Source organism: Podarcis melisellensis (assembly GCF_964234715.1).
Source record: "Podarcis melisellensis genome assembly, chromosome: 6".
Taxonomy (NCBI): Eukaryota; Metazoa; Chordata; class Lepidosauria; order Squamata; family Lacertidae; genus Podarcis; species Podarcis melisellensis.
In genome coordinates this window covers 52695110-52711962 of record NC_138538.1, presented here as the reverse complement: position 1 = coordinate 52711962, position 16853 = coordinate 52695110, and the positions used below count along the sequence as shown (strand labels likewise).

The following is a 16853-nucleotide window of genomic DNA, read 5'->3' as shown; positions in this document are numbered from 1 at the left end:
GTTAGAGAGACTCCTGGAGATATCTGAGACAATTTCTTCTGGCTAATCAGCTTTCTGTACCACTCAAACAATTCCAATCCAAAAATATACTGCTATGGCCAAGAAGTGCATCCTATCTATCTCCAGACATTTTTTTAAAAAAACATTTCCAAAAGCTTGGAAATCAACACCTGTTCAGGATTGCAGTCTATCAGTGCTATGGTCCTATATACTCTCACCTGTGTGTAATTCCAGTTGAACTGTATTTTGAGTAGACATTAGTATGGGGCTGCACTGTAAAACTACCACCCTTAACATACTTATAGTGCAGCCCATATCATGTCTATTCAGCGTTGTTGAATTCAAAGCAGTTTACTTCCAGATAAGTGGATTTCAGCCTTACTAAGGATGTCTCATGGAAAACAGTGGGAGTTGCTTCCTTTAAATGAACAGATATGGGATTATGCTGCAAGGCTGAAATCCTATGTACAATTACCTGGAAGTAAGTCCCATTGAAGTTACTCAGTCAGACATCTCAAGCTACAGGGTGAGACAGCCAGTGTGGTGTAGTGGTTAAGCGTGGTAGTCTCGTAATCTGGGGAACCGGGTTCGCGTCTCTACTCCTCCACATGCAGCTGCTGGGTGACCTTGGGCTAGTCACACTTCTCTGAAGTCTCTCAGCACCACTCACCTCACAGAGTGTTTGGTGTGGGGGAGGAAGGGAAAGGAGAATGTTAGCTGCTTTGAGACTCCTTAGGGTAGTGATAAAGTGGGATATCCAATCCAAACTCTTCTTCTTTTTCTTCTTCACAGATGGAGATGCTTAAATATTTCAGTTCAATTGATTTGCAGATTACACCCTTTAAGTATTTCCCTAGGGTTAAATAACCACCTACTTTTTTCATGCAAGTCATCGCATGGGTGTCTAAACGAAGAACAACTGTTTTGACTATTGGACACACTTGTATGAATCACCACTTTCTCAGTGTTATTACTTCAATGAGTTGTGGGTACAGGTTGAAAGCACACAATTCAGGGTTGTAGGGCAAGAAATATGGGCCTATCTTTATAGCCTTCTGATAGTAAGTTCTTGTGGCACATAGACTCCTTGCTTATTGAAACCCGTGGTGTGACTGGCAAGCAGATCTTTTGCTTGGAAGATATCTTCTAGAGCACAGAGATGAGTTGTTACCTGCCTTGGAAGTTATGGCATGAAGGTTCCGAACCATGTTGGCTACTTTTAACAAGTTGGATGTTGGGAAAGTAGCTTGCAAGAGTCAGGACATGGGCTTATATTACATTTCCAGTGAAACACATTCATATAAATGAAGCAAACACATCAAAGGATTGGGAGACCTAATGTAAAAAATCTTCCTCTGTCACTGGCTTATTATATGGTGTTGGACTCATTATTCTAGTACCCTTTCAATCCAAACTACCTAATAGGCTCGAGGTTGCCCACCAGTGATCCAGATGTCAGACAACAGGAGGTAGGGGATAATCTTTGAGCTGGCACCAACCCTCAAGGAAGGACCAGAAATACTGTGAAATGGTTTGTCCTCTGCCCATTCCCATCATGAGAAAGATATAATTGATTATCAGGTATTAAACACAGCTGAAAGGTCTACCAAACCAAGAAGGAAGTACTCTCCATGTTCAGATCACTTGGTGTGGATTGTCCAACAAGGTGACCAAAGTTTATGTTAGTCCCCAAACCAAATCTGAATCCAGATTGAAATGAATCTATATGCTCAGCTTTCACCTGAGATTAAAATCTGTGACCTGTAAGAAGCCAAGGGAAGCTCAGTATTCCAACTGAGTGAAGGAGCTCCTTGTGAATCCTAGAATGTGATTCATAACCATGGAATGTATACATAATTTTCTGTAATTGATATCCAACATACAGTGAAGTTTCACCCTTACTCTAGTTAATAAACTCTCTTAATTAAAGCAGGTCAAAGGCTAGATGAGATGGTAAACTGAAAATTTTCCTTCAGGGCTTCTTCAAGTCAAGTATTATGAATGGGGTGATTATTATGGGAGAAACAGCAAGCGACGTTGCAACAGCAGGCTTATGCAATAGCAAGTGTGAGCTTGTCATCTCCCTGACTATTGGTTACAGCAACTATTCTTGGAAGAATAAAAGGAGAAGGTGTCACAAGACATCTCAAGCCACAGCTCGAGAGACGCTACCACCATGGTATTCACAACAGAGAAAACGGCAAGTCTCACTTTCCAGATCGTGCAACTATGTGCTGGCTTCTGTCTGGTTTATGTGGTGATTAAATCCACCCAGTTATATTTCAAGAGACAAAAATTGCTCAAAACTTTGGAGAGTTTCCCAGGTCCTCCCAGCCATTGGCTCTATGGTAATATCCATCAGGTAAGCAAAAAGATAGAGTATATGTGTGTGGATAATTGAGCTTGGAAAAGATGCTAGATTTGGGTGAAATTTGGGTATAATGGGGACACTGTTTGACTTGTGTTTTAAAGACTTTTAAATTGATCTCTTTTTAATGTATTTTTATTAAAGATTTCTTGGTTTACAAAATATGTGCAATGTCTCTTTTTTCCGCAGGTCAGTTTCATTTGTTGAGACATTACTGTTACATTAGGAAGAAAAGGGGGGAAGAGGTGGAGGGGGGCATGGTGGGTGGGGTGGGGTCAGGTGATGATGTTTCTATTTTAAATTGGTCCCTTACATTACTGGAATAGTTGTTTATGAGTAGTTGTGGCTTCCCTGAATCTATCAAACGGACAGGCTTCTTCAAACACTAGCAAGCATTTATGAAAAACAACACCTGTATACAGAGAGACAGGGCATGGAAACTGGCAAACCTCTTTGAGATGTGCTTGGTACCCCATTCATTTCCTACTGAAGAGAATTAGGTAGATGAAAGGTCTCAAATCATTTCCCCAGCTTAGGTCATGTGTCGCACTTGAAAGAGACGGGAGTGCAACTAAAAATGGAAATCCTATCACTGCAGATCACCAGTCATGCAGAGGACCAGAACATGATGGAGAAGTGGGCTGAAAAATTCCCTTACGCTTTCCCCAGATGGTTTGGGGGTTTTGTTCCTGCTGTAGTTATCACTCACCCTGATTACGCCAAAACTTTATTTAGCAGAAATGGTAAGTGTGTTTCATTGAGGATAATTCATTTTTTATATGTAGGGTGGCCATTTGTGCATCAACAAAAATGAGGAGATGCATAAAACTTGCATGTGCAACTTTAGAAATAATTACTATAATTTAAATAGAAATACATTTTGCCATAGTGGGGGGAAATTGTGACCAGGTGAATTATGTGTCTGCTCAGTCTGCTATCCGGGTGCCAACTAATTGCTAACTTCCTGCTCTCCCTTCTCAAGATTCTTTGTCCTTAAACCACATTTCAACCAGAGAGCTGCCCAAACAGAGCTTGCTTTCAAATAGAGGACTATCCTCTGTAAAGGTCCGTATGACCACTTTATTAACGTTGGTTGTTTTTTATTATTATGTTTTTAGTATTTTGTTGGAAGCTGTCCAGAGTGGCCGGGGCAACCCAGTCAGCTGGGTGGGGTAGAAATAATAAAATTATGTTGTTGATGATGATGATGCACCTATAGATATAGAATGTTCTAGAGAACATGCTCCAGACTCTGCTTCATTTTATGAACATGTGTCTATAATACTACTGCTAATAATTAATTTATACAGTAAACCCCCCATTTACGCACATTTAATATGTGTGCAACCGTGCACATGCATGCTGCACCAGACCCAGAAGTAACCTGAGAATATCACAAAACGGTCACAAAAGGGGTGGTGTGGAATGGGGTGTTTGCTGTTTCAAATGTACACAATTTCACTTAATTGCACAATGCCTTGGAATGTAACCTCCATGTAAATGGGGTGCTTGTGTGTGTTTTGCCTGTACCCTACCTTTCCCCCTGATCAGTAAGTTCAAGGGGACTTACTGATGAAAACAAAAACCTATATGAATCTTAATCACAGATAAAAGATTTCTAAAACCTTCATGTGGTTATATTAATGGATGTGGAATTGCCATGATAAGGAAATGTCTCACAAGGCAAAGAATGAAAGGTCTATAGTTTCTTGTGGTATCACAGAAGAGGAATACCACAGGCCTTAGACATAGCTTGTCATAGCACATACATACATCTAAATAATACTGATTGCCATGCTAACATGTGTAAATTTTTTGTGGCTGAAGTTTACTATGTCTCTCATCTTTTCATTAAAAAAAACCACAACAGATTTCCAACATGAGTGCTGGAAATGTTAACTCTTGCTGTAAATTTAAATTTGTGACACTGATTGGTATGTTTGACTTTTCTAATTTTCTAGATCCTAAAGCTAAAGATGTCTATGAGCTCTTGATTCCTTGGATTGGTATGTGTACGAGTTACTTGTCTACGCATCGTTGTCATTTACAGAATACAAGGGCGTTACAATCTTAACTGTCACCCAAGCCTTAACTTGATTTAATTTCAAAGAGTTTTAATTCTCCTTTCAGGAGGAATGGCTGGGGAAGTGAAGCATTCCCCTCTTGACAGCCGTGTCACCGCCACTTAGGGGTATGGTACCATGGTATGGGGCATGGTGATGGCATTGTTTGGGTTCCGTGGGTGTTCCTGCTGGTCTGGGTATGCAGTATGAACTTTACTGCCCCGTGCCTTGTCCCCATCCCAGTACTGTCTCACATGACAAAGATTTTAGTCATATGGTACTGATTTTATGGGCAGTTGCACCTAGGTTTGTAATGTGCTACTTGTCTAAGGGATGAATTTAAGGATTATCCCATATAGCCCAATGGTTGCCATCAATTTGATCTGAATTAATTTTATAATGAAATGATTTTAGAATATTGTATTATTTTATTGTTGTTAGCCGCCCTGAGCCCAGCTTCGGCTGGGGAGGGTGGGATATAAATAAAGATGATGATGATGATGATGATGATGATGATGATGATGATTATTATTATATCATGGCACCACAGCCTAACATTAGCTAATACCAATCCATTCATCTCTTTCCCCACATTTTAATAACAACAACAACAACAACAACAACAACAACAATACATTTATTGTCATTGTACAACCTGTGTACAATGAAATTAAATGAGCCTCTCCCCAAAAAACACTCAATCTCTTATTCAACAACACACCACCTTGCAAGTCAATTTTGCTATGTTATTTTTCATTCAACGGCCTAACAGCCCATGGATAGAAGCTATTTTTTAGCCTGTTGGTATGGCTGATTATACTTCTATACCCTGTCAGAGGGTAGAAGATTAAAGAGGTGATGGCTGGGGTGTGAGTCATCCCTGAGAATTTTTCTCGCTCTCCTAAGGCAACGATCCCTTGTGATGTCATTTAGCGGACTCAAGGGACAGCCCATGATGCATTTTGAATAGAACATAATGGATTTATGATATTTGGTATATCTTCTCTCTGCAATTTTTTGTTTCATAGCTCTTATTGGTATTTTGATGACAAACCTAAGTTTCTTTCTTCTGACATTTCCTACATATCTTGTTATTGCTGTTACATAGTTCTTGGAGTCATTGGCTTTTCCCCACTGATGAATTCTATAGTAATTAAACAGTATTCCACAGATCAGTGGGAGGTTCTTGCTACTTAGTACTATGCACTGCATAAAGGTGCAAAGGAAAACGACATTTTCTTTATGTTAACGAAGTTGACTAGAATCAATCTGTGAATATGCCACAGCCCACAAATTGCTTTCTTAGGCTGCGATCTCATGCACATTTCCCATGTGCACTGAACACTTTGAATTATGGTGCTGGAGGAGAGTCCCATGGACTGCAAGAAGATCAAACCTCTCCATTCTGAAGGAAATCAGCCCTGAGTGCTCACTGGAAGGACAAATCCTAAAGCTGAGGCTCCAACACTTTGGCCACCTCATGAGAAGAGAAGACTCCCTGGAAAAGACCCTGATGTTGGGAAAGATGGAGGGCACAAGGAGAAGGGGACGACAGAGGACGAGATGGTTGGACAGTGTGCTCGAAGCTACCAGCATGAGTTTGACCAAACTGCGGGAGGCAGTGGAAAAAAAGGAGTGCCTGGCGTGCTCTGGTCCATGGGGTCACGAAGAGTCGGACACAACTAAATGACTAAACAACAACAACAACAACAACAACAACAACAACAACAAACATACTGAGCTTTGCAAATATCTTTGCAAGAGGATTTGAAAAATCAAAGGGGACAAATCATGGCAAGAGTGGGTGTAATAACATGAATCCTTTGCTATGTACACGCTAACTAGTCTATTGCTATTTGTACCCATAGGGAGAGGACTGCTTGTCTTAAATGGACCCAAGTGGCACCAGCACAGGCGATTGCTAACACCAGCTTTCCACTATGACATTTTGAAACCCTATGTGGCACAAATTGCAGATTCGGTCAAAGTTATGCTGGTAATTAACCTATTCTCACATTGCAAAAGTGAGAAAAAATGATATTATAAATACTCAATTCTGTATCAGTTATTACTGGGAAGAATTACCCCAGTCCAGTTTGTGTGTGTATTCAGCCAAATGGTAGCATGTCATTCAAAATACTGAGCTCTGTCAATGAAATAATGGAGACTATGCCTTATCACTTCCATCAGTTCTGTGCCCAGGCACCTTAGACATGACCCGCATTCCTCCACATGGTTGCCAGCAGAGAAGTCTGTCTTTGCTTTGAATTTCCAAAGACTCATCTGCACCATGTGTATTGCATGATTCCCCCGCCCATACATTTCATATACAGTGCAGTAGCAATTGGTACACAAGTAGCCCCATGGTCATCCTGAAACATAGTTGCACAAAAGAACCTAGAAATCTGTTGCACACATATATAATGAGAACTCAGCATATTGCATTTTTAAAGCATTAGGAGTTGTATCCCATGAGATTACCTTACAGTGCTCCTGACATGATATATATTATCATAGCAACCACCAGTCACACTCATCTGTGGCACAAATCCAGTGGCATTGCTGTACACTAGTGCACAGGTGCATGGCTTGGTGCATGTTGCACAAGGGCACTTCACATTGCTACACAGGTGCAATGAAACTGAAGAAGGGATTTGCGAAATATCAGATATGATGCTTTCAAAGCACTTCCACCTTTAAGGAAAAGATACAGAGCTTTCAGGCGGTGGGTGGTACTCAGTGGAGTGCAAAAGCAAATATTCTGCCTACACAAGGATTTCTCCTAGGGCAATGGAACATTCTCATCCTCTCCACCCCTGCCTTAAATTCCCCCAACCATTTGTAGCAGACTTGGGGATGATTCAGAGAATGCACAGGAGGAGGTGAGTAATCGTTGTTCTAGCATGATTATTTACTTGAATGCTGTCCAAAGCAAGCAACTTAAGCTTCCTCACCTGTTTCTCACATCAGGATAAATGGGAGAAGCTGATTGCAGAGAACCCCACAAAGTCTTTGGAGATGTTTGACCATGTCAGTTTAATGACTCTTGACAGCATCATGAAATGTGCATTCAGTTACAAGAGTAGCTGTCAGACGGACAAGTTAGTACTGTCAAATTAATACTATTGAAGGTTCTTGGTGGCATGGCCCATATCTGTTTGTCTGAAATATTCCATTTTTCTTTTCCTCCAGAGAGCAGGATTATTATGTCAATGCTGTGCAAGATATGACTCTCCTAGTGTTTCAGAGAGTCACCTCAGCATTTCTGCGGAACCAGCTCATCTATTCATGCACCCCATCAGGACGGCGCTTTAAGGAAGCCTGCAGCTTGGCACATCATCATACAGGTATCTTACAGACATTGGCATATTCGTCTCTTCTTCCTATGCGAGCTTTACTGAAATGGACTACTATAAGCAAGTCCTTTGGTTCAACAGGATATCTAACTGATAATGAGTGGCATAGGAGCCAACTCCTAGGAGCTTCCAGTGAAATCTCTGAGGGGGCTCCCCCACCAAATAGATAGGCATCGCCATTCAAGTGGTGTGCGTGAGCCACATCATGTGACTGATTATGTGCAGCGGGGCTTACCTGTTGGCGCCCGTGGTAAGTGGTGCCGAAGGTGGTCCCAACTGTGCAAGAGCTAATAGTTCTGTCCTGTATCCATTGCTTGATGTTGAAAATCAGTAGTGTTGGGATTCAAGCAAACCTGGCTGAGAGCATCTAAGCTGGAAGTTCTGGAATCTCTTCCTCAAATACTCTTTTGTACAGGGTCACTAAGTGCAGGAAAAGGGTCTCTGCTGGTGTTCAAGAGCACCTCTTCATTGTTGCTTTATAAGTTCTCCTCCAAAATTATGCAGAAAGACAACTCAACCTTTGCAACCAGTATAAATTATGCAATTTAAGGACACTGCCATATTTTACTTCTTTTGCATAATTTACACTGCAATCCAGTACATGTCTACTCAGAAATAAAACCCATGGCATTCAATGGGATGCTATCAGGTAAATAAGACTGCAGCCTTATTTTCCTTCTGGTACTCATGGGACAAGCCCTGCTACTCCTTGATACACACCATGACTATCTAGCACCCTCTGTGCTTCTTCAGAGGCTTCAGTGTCCAGGGAGATTATCTGCAATCAGATGTCACCTGCTAAATTACTATTGGACCTAATGCAACATTTTAGGGTGCAATCCATACCCTCATGCTGGGAGAGCTGGATGGGACAGAGGCCTCCCTCTACCCTTGGAGGGGTGTAAGCATCAGTCCACTGGTATGAGGCTCCCTGTTCTGTCCACTGAAGGTCCTTTTGCCAGTGGTAGCCTGTGGAGAGGTTGAGCTGGCATAGAATCCACAGGATCCCATGCCAGTCCCACTTGATAGCCTCAGGCCCGGTCACTAGGTCAACTGCAGTCAGGTGTAACCCAAATCAGGCTTCTGCCTTGTGCTTAAAGTATGGCTGTGGATACCATGGTGGACACATGACTCTCTCATGCCCCTCCATTGCCTGATTGCACTGCCAGTTGTATAGTAGCTGCATTTTAAAGTAACCTTCATTTTGGATATTTTGAAATATTTGCCACCTGCACTGAACTCAAGGGGTAATATGGGGTTAAAGAAATAATGAGAAAGAAATGTGATATGCTGATGTAATTTTATTTTGTAATGGCAGAAAAAGTAATTGCAGAGAGGAAGGAATCACTTAAGAATGAAAGGGAACTTGAAAAGATCCAGAAGAAACGACGCTTGGATTTTTTGGACATTCTTCTTTGTGCCAAGGTACGAATTTATATGAAGCAGTTTAGCATCCTCTACCTTACACATCTTTTACAACTGGCTCACAAAGCAAACAGCTGGCCAGATATTTGATTAAATATAGTTCACCTTGATCTTCTCTTTAAGAATTACACAGAAAGGACATTTTTAGCAGGTCCATTACTGTAGTACTAATGATGGGAAAAGGTGACAACTCTGCCCCTACTTTTCAAGGGACTACAGAAGTGTCAGCTTCCCCTTTGTCATCCATTTGTATCATTTTGTGGGCCTTTTAAGTCCACATTTTAAGTTACAGATTGGGGGGAAATGGACAGTGAGTTTGAATTGCAAAATTGTTAATCATGGCAAAACCAGATGGCTGTGGTCACTTCTTGCTCAAGACACGGAGGAATAATCCACTATGTGGGCCACAGAAGCAGAAGCCAATCTGTAGAACAAATCTAAAAATTCCATTGCTGTGACACTTTTTGGTCTGGTGTTTTCATTTACATTTCCTCTTCATGTCTATTGATATAAAACACAACCACCCTATTTTTCTTTGAACTCTCGAGTTAGCTGCTGATTACCTATCCCCTACTTTGTCAGGATGAAAACGGAGTTGGGTTGTCTGATGAAGACCTGCGCGCTGAAGTGGACACTTTCATGTTTGCAGGCCACGATACTACGGCCAGTGGAATCTCCTGGATCCTACATTCTATGGCTCAGCACCCAGAGCACCAGCAGAAATGCAGAGAAGAAATCAAAGACATTCTTGGGGATCGAGAGGACATCCATTGGTGAGATCAATATTGTTTGCCTTTGATCCCCCACCCCCGAGTGACTTAAACTGAGGGCCAAACTTGAAAACCTTGAGAAGAATGTTATGGAAAGTCTTCCTACTCTTTTTAAAAACAACAACAGCAACAACAACAACTGAAAAGCAGCTGGGGGAGGCTGCCAGTTTCAGAGAAGGAAAGTTGGGTGGGATGCACTTCTTAATCCATGGGTGGGGAATTTCCCACCTATGGGCTTTCCAATTTGGCTTTTGAAGCCATTCTGCCTAGGCCAGATCAACCTGTTACTCACCTGACATCATCCCCCAAATCCCCAAGAACCCAACTAAGATATGTGATATGAACTCTCTCCAGTGACCACTTGAGTTAGTGGTTTTTACTCCCATCTCTTGCGGAGTGCAATTAGTGCCAGCACCGTCCGTTAAGAGTTTGGGTGTAATCTTCGATACCTCCCTCTCCATGGAGGCGCAGATTGCAGCTATTACAAAGGCGGCATTTTTTTCATCTCTGCCAAGCTAAGCAGTTGGCTCCTTACCTCTCTCGCCCTGACCTAGCCACGGTGATCCACGCGACGGTCACCTCCAGACTGGATTATTGTAACTCGCTCTACGTGGGGCTGCCCTTGAGACTGACCCAAAAACTCCAGCAGGTACACAATGCCGCAGCGAGACTCCTTACAAAGTCTTCGCTGCGAGATCACATTCATCCGATGCTATACCAGCTGCACTGGCTCCCGGTGGAGTACAGGATCAGGTTTAAGGTGCTGGTTTTAACCTTCAAAGCCCTATACAGCCTAGGACCCTCGTACCTACAGGACCGCCTCTCCTGGTATGCCCCACAGAGGAACTTACGGTCTTCAAACAAAAACACCTTGAAGGTCCCAGGCCACAGAGAGGTTAGGCTGGCCTCAACTAGAACCAGGGCTTTTTCGGCTGCGGCTCCAACCTGGTGGAATGCTCTGTCACAAGAGACAAGGGCCCTGCAGGACTTGACATCTTTCCGTAGGGCCTGCAAGACAGAGCTGTTCCGCCAGGCCTTTGGTTAGGGCGCAGCCTGACTCCCTCCTTTGGCAACCTTTACAAAACTTTATGGTTGCCATCAATCTTGATTTTAATTAATTTTTATAATGTTTTTATAATGTTGCACTATTTTGGTGTTGTTAGCCGCCCTGAGCCCGGCTTCGGCTGGGGAGGGCGGGATATAAATAAAATTTATTATTATTATTATTATTATTATTATTATTATTATTATTATTATTATACAAGGTGGCAGACATAGCTGCCAACTCCTTGGGGCCCTGGGTGCCTGATCAACCATAATATTCTCCATGAAGGTGCCAGGCACCCACAAATTTCAGTGCTAGGGCCATGCATGCTGCATGGCACCCATGACCCTTGGCACCTATGGTCACGGGGCCAAGCTGCCACTCCTGGTGGTAGAAGGGAAAAGAAAACCCAAGCCTGGACATTTGATAAGGTTAACAGAATGCTTTCCAGATATTGCACTGCTATCGACACCCAGTGTTTTGCCAGCAGAAAGATGAATGGCTTTATTTGCAACTTTCAGGGATGATCTTGCTAAGATGACCTATACCACAATGTGCATAAAGGAGAGTCTCCGACTAAATTCTCCAGTTCCGGTAGTGTCCCGACAACTGAGCAAACCCATTACTTTTTTCGATGGACGCACTTTGCCTGAAGGTTTGCATATTTTCTTTAAGAGCGAAGTTCTGTTTTTCATTCCCTTTTACTCACTGTAGAACCTCTAACCCTGAAATTAGATTGCAGCTCAGAACTTCAGTATAAATCCAGGGTGACTAGACTGCGAGCCTTCAGATGTTGCTAGACTGCCAACTTCCATAACCTGCATCCATTATGGCCAGCCATGATAGGGGTTGCAAACCAACCTGAACTGGAGGATCGCAGATTAGCTACTACTATCATAGTAATACTGACTGAACTTCAGCAATTCCAGCTGATTTCAGATATCCCCAAGAAGCACCAAAAGAGGAAGTGCAAATAAATATAGATCATTTCTTCAATCACTACTTAGTTGGGAACATAGCAATGGACAACTTGTCTAAGGCCCTGTCATGGACTGGGCAGAGGAGGAATGGTGGAGACCACTTCCCCATCCTGACCCTTCCAGGGAGGAGGAAGAGGACGACAGTCTAGATTTACAACAAGGGTTTGAGGGAGGTCGCAACTAAGAGGCAGATGAGGGTAAAAGTTGGGAAATCATGGGAAGAGCCAGAGCAACACCTGGCTGACACATTGTCATTAGAAAGCATTCCAGACCCACCATCTTCCAGAACCCAGAGAGCCTTAAAAGTAGGAGAGCAAAGAGCTCATAGAGGAGATGATGAGAATGACAAATGAGGAAGTGGGAGAGACTGGGGCTGGGTGGGTGAAGAGTCACTTGGACACCACCATTATCCAAGAGGCTGGGTTCTATAGCCTCTGTAAAGATTGAAAAATAAAAAAGATCTGTAAGAAACTTCCTCTTGTCTTTATACTTTCCTGGGCAACCAGCTGGGAGCCACTGACAGCATCCTGACAGTCCCTTGCAGGGGGATATGTGCACATACCAACACAAGGGCAGAAGAAAGGCGGCAGAGGCGGGTGGCTTCCTTTCCCTGGAAAGGGGCAGGGGTGCCTTCAGCTACACCAGCATCCTCCTTGTGAGGAACCATATATGTGAAGCACAATAAAATGAGGTTTACCCGTATTTATTAGTTTGCACTTTGATTGCAGATTTGCTAATTAACTGCTGATCCGTGCAGTTTGCATGGGAAATCCATTGCTGAAACCACTGTATGCACATATAATCATCAACAAACATAAGCAAGAATCTGAAGAGCTATTTTAATCAAGCCCCTCGATGATATAAGGTCCAAAACTCCTTGGGTGCATTGCATTAGTTGTTGGTCTGTGATCTTTTGGTGAGTTCCAGTTCACTCACAATTCTAAAATGATGTAATCACTGTATTCTCCTGTTCTTTCTTTTACAGGATTTAGAGTTTCAGTTGCCATCCATTGTGTTCATAAAAACCCAAGTGTATGGCAAGACCCTGAGGTAAATAATTCCTTTTATATAAGGGAAAAGAATAACTACAAAACCTACCAATGTCCGGGGGAAAAGAGACATCTTGTTTTTCCCTGCAAGAGCACAGTGGGCATTTTGGGCATGATCTCGCGCCATTTCACGCTGAGATCTTGCACCAAATAAGCATTTTGTGGGGCTGTGATCTTGTGTGGTGTCCCAAAATGCATTTTTGGGGAGCTGTAAGAGCACAGCCCTCCCCGCCGAAGCACGTCTTTTGGGCTCCATGGTCTTGTGAGGGTCACGTGACATGCATGGGAGCACGTCCTGGTTTGGGGTCTCAACCTGTTGGAGGGTATGTAACTATATAGTTAAATTCAAGCATCCAACTATGTTCTGAAGTTCTACAAGGCTCTAGGATGCACCTGGGCCTCTGTGTGATGCGGCAAATACCCATTCACATAAATCTTCTTGTATAGTTTAATTGTGGATGTTTTGATTTTAATGTTTATATAACTGGCTTTTAGTCTCTGTAAACCATATGGAAGCCTATATTGCCATTAAATAGTGGGCATGTATTTGGTATCTACGTGCATTTCAAACTGCACTTCCCACAAGCTTGCTCTCAATTCTTTTTAAAAGTAAAGGTAAAGGGACGCCTGACCATTAGGTCCAGTCGTGGATGACTCTGGGGTTGCGGTGCTCATCTTGCTTTATTGGCCGAGGGAGCCGGCGTACAGCTTCCGGGTCATGTGGCCAGCATGACTAAGCCGCTTCTTGCGAACCAGAGCAGCACACGGAAATGCCGTTTACCTTCCTGCCGGAGCAGTACAGTTAATCACTAAAACAATAGGTATGCTGCTGTGATTAATGAAAGAGATTTATGTGACAAAACATTTTGGCTTCCACCTTAGCAGTTGACAAAGGCGGAAGCTGAAGCATTTTGCCACATAAGTAAACCTGTTTTGTTAACCACAGTAACATATATCTAGCTGTGGATATAGATCATCATAAAGATGGGGAAGTTCTGCGTGTTTACTAGATTTTCAGATCAATAGATCTTGCTCTTATTTTAGGAAGCTTCAACAGCTGCCTACAATGGTGCAATGGAAACCTAGAGGATGCAAATGTATACACTTCCCCATCGCACTTGGAACAATGGTGTTTCTTTTTTATTGTTCCCTGAACAATATGCGTTGTTTAGCTCTCCTATAAATCCATCTCCTCTCGTGTCAAAAGTAATGCTGCAATTTAGCAAGCAACAACCATTAATAAGGTACCCAAAACCTTGTATACTTTAGGTATTTGATCCTACAAGATTCTCTGCGGACAACCCATCTCAAAGACATCCTCATTCATTCATCCCTTTTGCAGCTGGATCAAGGTGAGTCTGAAACACACCCTTTTTAATAGCATTGACTTTTTTGAAAAGGAGAAGAAAAGCTTTGTTTTGTCCCCAGGCAAGGTCTACTGAGCATGACTTTAAGAATTATAGGAAGAACATGTGTGCAACAAATATAGAGAATGTTTTGTCTTTCAGAAGGCTGTACAATTCATACAGCTTTTTTTCTCAGGTTAAGTGTGGGATTCGCAAGTTAGGCAGAAAGTAGGTGTCACCCATACTCAGTGTGCAAAAGATCACGGACTACTACTTTAACCTCATTTAATATAGACAGAGATGCATTTGAATTTGATCACTTGATGATATTCATAGCCACTTTCCTTTTCCACTCTGATTAGGAACTGTATCGGGCAACAATTTGCTATGAATGAGATGAAAGTAGCTCTTGCTCTAACGCTGCTTCGCTTTGAAATCCTGCCAGACCCATCAAAGCTGCCCATTCCTATCCCTCAGATGGTCCTGAAGTCTGAGAATGGGATACACCTCTTCTTGAAGAAACTTGACTGATATATCAGAGAATTCTATCAGGAGGTGCTTCTCCCCCCCTTAAAAATGATCTTTATTGGTTTTAGAGATTTTCCAAGTTTCGCCATCATAATACATAATACATACCTTATTTCTTTTAACCTTAATACTTTAACTCTAAACAAAATTGTACTTCCCTCCCTCCTTATTCTGGTTTCTCTATATTTTCTTTATATTTACACATTTGTCATGTTTACATTCTATGTATACTTAATACTATGGAATAATACTATTCAAAATTTCATTAATGAAACAAAAGATGAGGAGCGGAAATCAGTTATGATTAAATGGGCACAAGATATAGGCCATAACATAATGTTTGAAGATTGGGAAAGACTGTGGAAAACTGACTTAAAATTTACAGATTGTTCTTTATTAAAAGAAAATTATATGAAAATAATGTATAGATGGTATATAACACCAGTTCAGATAGCAAAGTGTACAAAACTGACTCAAATGTATGTTGGAAATGTAAGGAAAAAGAAGGAACTTTTTATCATATGTGGTGGGATTGTAGTGAAATTAAAAAAAATGGGAAATGATATATAATGAATTGAAGAAAATGTTCCAATTAACATTTGTAAAAAAGCCTGAAGCATTTTTGTTAGGGATTGTAGGAAAAGACCTGCCAAGGAAACTGAAGAACATATTTATGTATGCGACAACGGTGGCAAGAGTCTTAATTGCACAAGGCTGGAAGAATGAAGAAATCACGATGCAAGAACTGTGGCAAGAAAAACTGGTTACTGTGGCAAGTAAGCTGGTTAAGGAATATTTAAAAGAAGCATTGGAAGCTGATTGCCTGGTGCTGTTTGAAGAGATTAGGAAAGATGACATGATGTCTGGCCTTCAGCATCAGAAAGGAGTGAGGAAAAATGGAGGAATTTATAAACAAATTAAGGAAGGTTTCAGCAACAGACTGGGCTGCAGCATTGCAGGTCTTAGAAGCTGAAATGGAAACTTTACCAACAAAGTTCTCACATACTGCAAATGAAGCCCTTAATATGACTTTATCTACTCAATCAGAATTGCAACTATTGCAAAAGGCAAATGAAGATCTTGAACTAAAGTGGGAGGAACATTCAAACTGGGACGTCAGAGAAATTTTTCCTCTTTGCGCAGTTCCGGAACAGGAGGAAGGAGCCGACATGATTTCTTTTATAGTGGAATGGATAAAAAGTTTAGATACAAATGTATCTGTTTCTCTGACTGATACAGAAAGAGCATACAGAACAGGTGGGCTATGCTCTTTGTCATCAGCATTACCTAGAAACACAGTAATCCACTTTGAGAAATACTTTAAACTTTAAAGCTATGCACAATTTCAGGTTTTCTTAAATATGGCTTGGTCACCCTAGAATTGTTTCAATGTATCTGTTCTGAGACCCTCTCTCAATGGGAATCATTCCTTATATATTGCTGCTCTAAGTCAATGAGGTTTCCTTTTAAGTTGCTGGTTCTAATAAATGGCAAATACCAGGCAGTTCTGATGAGCAACAAGTGGAGAGCATATCCAGAGATCTGAATATCCCAATTCCAGAAGCAACACTCAAAGATGGCGCTGTCCCCACTTCCTGTAGTTTGGCAAACCCAAAGAGGCAAAGGCAAGATAAAAGCTTCCGCACTTCAGGCCTGTAATAAAACCTGGCAAGACCAAGCAAATAAATAAATTAAATACATCAGTAGTCCTTATAATTTTTCAGCAAGACATTAGACTACCTTAATGCACCCCTGGGGGTAGGGAGGGGGTGGAGTATGGGTACAAACCCCCACCTTCGCTCCCAATTTTGTTTCTGGTGCACCAGGGAAAAGGTTTTCACAGCTCTCCCAGCTCTGAGGTGTTGTGGGGCTATGCATTTCGGACTTTTTGTTCTGTTAAAGTTGTTACACTCTTTTAGTTTT

General features: G+C 41.8%; 1 protein-coding gene across 3 annotated transcripts; it reads left to right on the top strand.

Moving 5' to 3' along the window:
* The first annotated feature begins 2145 nt into the window (after window positions 1-2145).
* Window positions 2146-15687, top strand: LOC309371384 (cytochrome P450 4A2-like). 3 transcript variants are annotated; one of them, XM_081913991.1, is made up of 12 exons: window positions 2146-2362; window positions 2967-3111; window positions 4330-4374; window positions 6300-6427; window positions 7402-7532; window positions 7624-7778; window positions 9106-9212; window positions 9795-9985; window positions 11549-11682; window positions 12993-13057; window positions 14326-14408; window positions 14848-15687. In XM_081913991.1, exons 1-12 carry the CDS (start codon window positions 2177-2179, stop codon window positions 14894-14896), a joined length of 1419 nt encoding a protein of 472 aa, XP_081770117.1. In that variant the 5' UTR covers window positions 2146-2176; the 3' UTR covers window positions 14897-15687. The 3 variants fall into 3 exon arrangements, with proteins under 3 accessions (XP_081770117.1, XP_081770115.1, XP_081770116.1); XM_081913989.1 differs by having other exon boundaries at window positions 14765-15687; XM_081913990.1 differs by having other exon boundaries at window positions 2198-2362; window positions 2900-3111; window positions 14765-15687.
* Window positions 15688-16853: the final 1166 nt, after the last annotated feature.